Source organism: Struthio camelus, chromosome 4, assembly GCF_040807025.1.
Source record: "Struthio camelus isolate bStrCam1 chromosome 4, bStrCam1.hap1, whole genome shotgun sequence".
NCBI classification, from domain to species: domain Eukaryota; kingdom Metazoa; phylum Chordata; class Aves; order Struthioniformes; family Struthionidae; genus Struthio; species Struthio camelus.
Genome location: NC_090945.1, coordinates 6,555,196 through 6,561,195, shown reverse-complemented (window position 1 = coordinate 6,561,195; position 6,000 = coordinate 6,555,196). Strand labels below are relative to the sequence as shown.

At 41.2% G+C, this 6,000-nt stretch overlaps 1 protein-coding gene across 1 annotated transcript in view; it reads left to right on the top strand.

Annotated features, from left to right (window-relative positions):
- The first annotated feature begins 227 nt into the window (after window positions 1-227).
- SHROOM3 (shroom family member 3) overlaps window positions 228-6,000 on the top strand; it is a 167,943-nt gene continuing 162,170 nt past the window's right edge. The window contains exons 1-2 of the mRNA XM_009687257.2: window positions 228-276; window positions 3,794-3,915. Coding sequence (XP_009685552.2) covers window positions 228-276; window positions 3,794-3,915 — 171 coding nt within the window. The remainder of the gene's footprint in view (window positions 277-3,793; window positions 3,916-6,000) is intronic.

The window sequence follows — 6,000 nt, the reverse complement described above, 5'->3', positions numbered from 1 at the left end:
CCAGGTAATTGAAGGAAAGGACTCTGACATGACTAGCCTACATTTATTTTCTCCTATGCTGAAACCCTTCAGAGTTTTAATTCAAGTGTATTAATCTGTGTGGGCAGCACTTTCCTCAACCCAGGTCTCTTCTGTTACAGCCTAACAGAGAATATCTGTTCTGAGAGGATGTTTCAATTATTCACCATTTTAGAAGAATTCCTTTTCTTATAGCAAACAATGCTGAGATGCTTCTAATGTTTGAGGATATTTCCAGATGCAAGATGATAAAAAAAGGTTTGTATTTAGGACTTTGACATGTTTTTAGGTAGGTGAACGGAGAATACTGCTTTAATTGTGTTCAGCACTGAAATCCATTTCTTGGAAGGATTAGCTCTAGGCTAACTCACAGCAATGATCATCTGTATTATCTTAACCCAACCTTCATTAATAGTTGCTGTGTCTTAGTAATAAGCTATCCTATGTTGTACTGATGTCTGCACTGGAGGAGCTGGGAATAAAAGCACGTGTGTGTGGAGTTGCTGCTACTTATAATGTTCCAAAAACCTTTTGGTTTCTGTGAGCATCCCCAAGGGGGTGGCCCAAGCAGTTTTTCCGTAAAGAAATGTATGTAATGCAGAGGGCAACTGGGAGCACCTGAGAGATTTTGAACTCCTGTCTATGAATGAGAGGCTGCTGAGAAAACAGTACAGTATCTGGCAACCCTTCTTGAGTAATTGATCACCAAATCTTTTTCCTTAGCTGATCATGGGTCTCTGATATATCCAAGCACCTGTATGTTAACCTCTGTAGAGCTGGGTTAGCTTTATGGAAGACTGAAGGAACTAGCAAATCTGGAGGAAGTAGGGAGAGAGAACTTTCCTTGAAATGGCTACAAATTTGACCAAATTGAAATAATACCTTGGGGACTCTGTTCAGTGGGAGTGTCCCTGTATTTGCAGCAGAAGCTGGTATGCTAGATGCAGAACAAGAAATGGTGCAGAGAGCATCTATACTCTGTCTTCAGAAAAACGTGTAAACTAATTTACACTTTAACAGGTGAAGTTTATAACCTGCTGCAGGAGGTGGTAATGCCCTGGATATACCCATGCAGCTGATTATTCAGAGTGCAGAAGTTGGGGGCGGGGGGTTCCTAGAAGATAATCCTCTTTAATTGCTAGCCTTCAAGTTAGTTTGTCTTGAGGCAATAATTCAGGAGACAAATGCTTATGAATTGGCCAAAAAACTGGAAGCAGTTCAGGTGCAAGTTATTTGCACATGTAGCATGAGTCAGATGAAGAAGACTTTCTTACACTTTCTTGAAAAAAGGTGACCCAAGCTTTGAGTTTATGAAATTGTCCACAGTAGTGGGAAACGTTGCAGGGAAATTACAGATCAGAGATGCTGTAGAACTAAAGTTACCAACTACAAAATGTGGCATGAGAACAGCTGCCCAGATAGCTGCAACTGAGCACCTGGAAGTATTAGCAAAAGTAATGCCAGACCCAAATTGCGGTGCTGAAGGAGAGTAAAAATGGTATATCAGAAATGACATTGGTTAATCACCAGCCACTGTAGGCACCATGAGAAACACAGCTCTCATTGAATTTGTGGTTTCTACAGATGTTAGGTGTAGTGAGCATTTCCCTGTCTTGGAAACTGATTTAACCCCAAGTACCTTGGCATATTAATAGTCCAAAATGTTTTCACAGTCTTCAAATAGTCCTGATGGCTGTGGATAGCAGGAAGTATAGCCCCCAAGAGACAGCTCCTGGAGCCTTAGCCTGTCTCCGCAAGGCCTGTGGAAGGACAGGAATGAATTGTTCTTTGTGGTGAATTGGAATGAGGCTTGCCACCATGAAACATTAGCAGTGTTTGAAACTTCAGAAATCTGATTTGAAGCAGGCTAGAGAGTGACTTCTGGATAAAAGCAGTCTGTGAGGCGGACCAGGATGTGAAGCTAATGAGAAATCAGTCCCTGGGAGGGAAGCAGAGGGGACAAAGTTCAGTGTAAGTGAGGACTGAGGATCAGCTAGCCCTGAAAATAAGGGGAGGAGCCTCTTTTCCTGGTTCCTCCTCTTGGCTATTGGGAATGAGAGCTGAGGCACAGGGTGCAAATACAGGGCCGTGTGGAAACTGTAGCATCTTAAAGGGGATAGGAGTAGGGCAGCATGAAAGGCCTGAAAAATAGAGGTGTCTGTTTTTAGACCCACAACCCCAAAGCTGGGCCCCCACAAGCAGGATCTGAGCACTTTAGAGTTGATTATAGGTCTGTTAACACAAGATCTTTGCTGCTCTTAATGCCTGAAGGAGAAATAATGCACATCCCAGGCACTATGAATCAAAAGTGCATGCAATTTATAGGCCCAGGCACTGCTGTTTACTCAGCTACACAAGCAGGAAAGGGAGTGGTGTATGGGCTACCCTCTTCAGGGGCAGATAGAAGATGGAAATTTTTGTCACACCTTTGCTGATGTATGCTAGCAGTGAGTCAAATGCCTGTGCTTACATGGGCATATGCAGGCACAGATGCAGCCATGCTGATAGCTTCTACCAAGTCCATGGTACATTCATGATATATCCTGCATTCATAAAATATACGAAAAAAGAAACAGCAAGAACTTAGGATATTGGGAAATGATTGACTTTTTGTGACAATGTAGTCTTTGGGTAAGGAAATTATGTTCGGTGAAGTTGGTAGGCTCCAGGTGGAGAAAAAGCACTTTGGGAGAGGAAAATTATTAGCAGTGTTCCACTGTGCTGATTTGGAACAGATTCATTGTATTTTGAACAAGTGGCAGTTTGGATTGTTACAATTCCTTGGCAAGTGCAATAGGAAGATGGTGGTTTCTGCGGGCATTATGAAAGGGTGAGCACCAGCTTTTGCACACTGCATTTTATAGTTGCGTGCTTGATGTGCACAATTGGGCAGCGCAGCCTTATTTGCCTTAATCCATCTCTCTCTCACTTCCTCACCCTCCCTCATAGCAGCAGTAGCTGCTGCAGCTTTGGCAGATCATCGGGGAGAGCACAGAAAATGAAGAGAGCTCAGCTATCGTCTTAACGTTTTTCCCCAAAGGATTAATTTTACCTGCTTTTCCTGTTTTCCTGATGGACCTTTTTATTTTTTAATCCAAGAAGTGTAGAGTTATGTTTTAAACCTCTCTGAATAGTTTTAGGAATGTCTTTTTCTCTCCTCACCCACTTTTTTGACAAGTCAGAAGATTGTGAAGTAGGCGAACAGACTGAGCGAGCGTGAGGGGGGAAGACGCTTCCATTCTTTCAGTGCAGTGGACTGAGGCAAAAAGGCCATTGTGATGGTAAATTGCATGCAGAAAGGAAGAAAAGACTGATAATCAATCACAAATGAAGCATTAGTTTGGATTTTGGCAATTTGCTGGCCAATGGCTTTAAACTTTTTTCCTTTTTTACCACGTATTTAAAAACACAAGTTTGATGTACCAAGGGCAGGAAGATAAATCTTAACAGAGCTATCGTGCCTAGAACATCTGGGAACGGGGAAGCGCAGCACTGAAGCACCACTGAAAAGCTGAAGTTCTGAAGAAACAGCATGCTGAAATCTTGTTATGAAGCATTTTCAACACATCACCTTGGACTCCAGCTCTGAAGAAAAATTTTGCCTCAGACTCCTCTTGTTTTGCATGTTTAGGGATGACTTGTAGTGGGTTTTGGGGGAGTTTAATTTGCAAATTCCTTGTTCTGTGATTGCCTGAGTGAGTTTTGTATCTGAATGAGTATGTGATAGGACAGATGAGGATGTTGGACAATATTAATACCAGCATATCATCTTCAGAGTCCAGCATTACCCATAAAGGAAGGTACATTTACCTGGAGGCGCTGCTTCAAGGAGGCGCTCCATGGGGATTCACACTGAAAGGCGGACTGGAGCACGGGGAGCCATTAATCATCTCCAAGGTATTTTTCTTACTTTAAATGAGATGTAAACAAGCTAGGAATGGTGCCCAGTTTAAAGGGCAGAAGTTGTAAAATATCACTGAAACGTCAGATTTGGCACTGTTTGGCTTGCTTCTGAAAACCGCTGAGCACCTATTGATGTCAGTGGGTTTGCTCAGGATCTCCTTGTGCTGAGCAACACAGGAGAACTCTGGGCATCGTTTAACTACCAAAGTACAATTTTTGTCCTGGGGGAAACATCTTTGCTTTCAGAAGTTGGCTCTATTTCACTACAGTACCTTTATGAATGGAAGTAGGGAACCCTTTTTCACGAGGTGATGCAGTTGCTTCATGTCATGAAATCATAGCATATCTGAGCATGTTCATAATCCATCACAAGCCCTTCTGAAGTGAAAAGAGGGAAAAGTGCTTTAAGTCATGTGATGTGATGGTCGGCTAATTAGAAGTGCGTGTGGAGGAAACAGAAGAATAATAAATACTTATCCGTATTTGGTATGCATATATGTTATGCTATGTGATGTTAGCAATTTTCTCACCCACATACTCTGTTCTTAATAGCTATAAAATGTGGTACTCCTAGATTTTAATTATTTTCATTTGTGACTGAGTTTTGTCAACAGACAACTAAATAGCATGACTCAAATATATTCTGAGAAATAAGCAAGAGAGCTCTTCATTCTTGTGAGAACTAGACTTTTAAAAGTATCCAGGTCCCTGAAGATGCAGATGCTTAAGACACAGGTTTTTCAAAAGCCTCAGGTTGAATCTATGAATATCTAAATACCTTTGAACTGTAGCCCTAAAACTCTCTCCAAAATAGGATTTAGGTCATTCTGAAATTTTGCATGTAGTGGCTCTTAGTCTTATTTCTATCCTATGGTATCTATCTGTCCAGTGCATTCTGCTTGTTTATCGTATCAATTTATATAGCATGCCCTTAGCTGCATATGTACATATGTCTGATCTTATTCCCTCATGTATTCTTGGACATATGTGGGGAATTCAGAGGATCAGAAGCTGTCAGCTGAAAGCAAGCTCTGGTATGCTAAATCAGTTTTATTCAAATCCTGCAACTCACTATACAAATACATTCACATGAAGACTGTCAGTCACTTGAATAGTTCACCTGAAATTATTTTTAGTTAGTGTGTTTATATGATGTAAGCAACATTGGGACTTTGATTAAAGTTTTTATGGTAAAGGGTTTTTAGAAACTTCACGTGATCACCTTTCTTGCAGAACCTTGTTGGAGATTGCTTTCTTTAGGTGGCTATGCCAAGCTAAACGAGCGTCACCGAGATGTTGTGCTTCATTTTATAAACATGAGATGAATATTTCAGTTAAGTTGTTCGCTTCTCATGATAAACTTCTATGCTTGTGAGGAAACAAAGATTTTTGTTTTATTCTGACATTATAATATAAGAACACCCTCTCCCCTTTTTTAAATTGGGGGCAGAGTGCCAGAGAGGAAGAGAGATGGCTCTGGCTGCTGAACACTAATCTATGGGATTTGGTTTCCATAACAACCAGGCCCCTTAATGTCAAACATGCCTGGAGTGTGCATAGTGCCACTGGGAGCTGTATGCCTTGCGCCTGCCTTCCCTGAAACAACGCTGCACATATGTATATTTTTTCTTGACTTGTAGCCACAGCCTGGTTTGCGCTATCAGTGTTAGCATTTTGTTGTTTGCTTCATGCATCAGTGAGGCCAAGCTGGAGAACAGCATGCATGTGAAAGTTGTGCTTTCTGGAATCCATGCAGCCCCTGTAGCTGTCCTCTGGTTTCCAGTTTCAGCTGAGAAATGATCTAGTTTCCTCTTGTATTTGAAATCTTTTGTTTGAATTCACTATGTACTGTTTATAATGAATTACCCATTAGTCACATGGCTAATTCAGGGTGCTGCTTCTGATTACACTGCAAAGTAATGAGGAACTGTGCGGAAGTAATAAATTGAATCATATTACAGGTAAACTTTTCCCTTCTTGTACTCACAAGAGTACTTACACCAGTCATGGAAGTAAGGTACTAGGAGTAATGTAATGGCAGTTTTATATAATGGATGTCAAATTTTAATTTCTGATTAT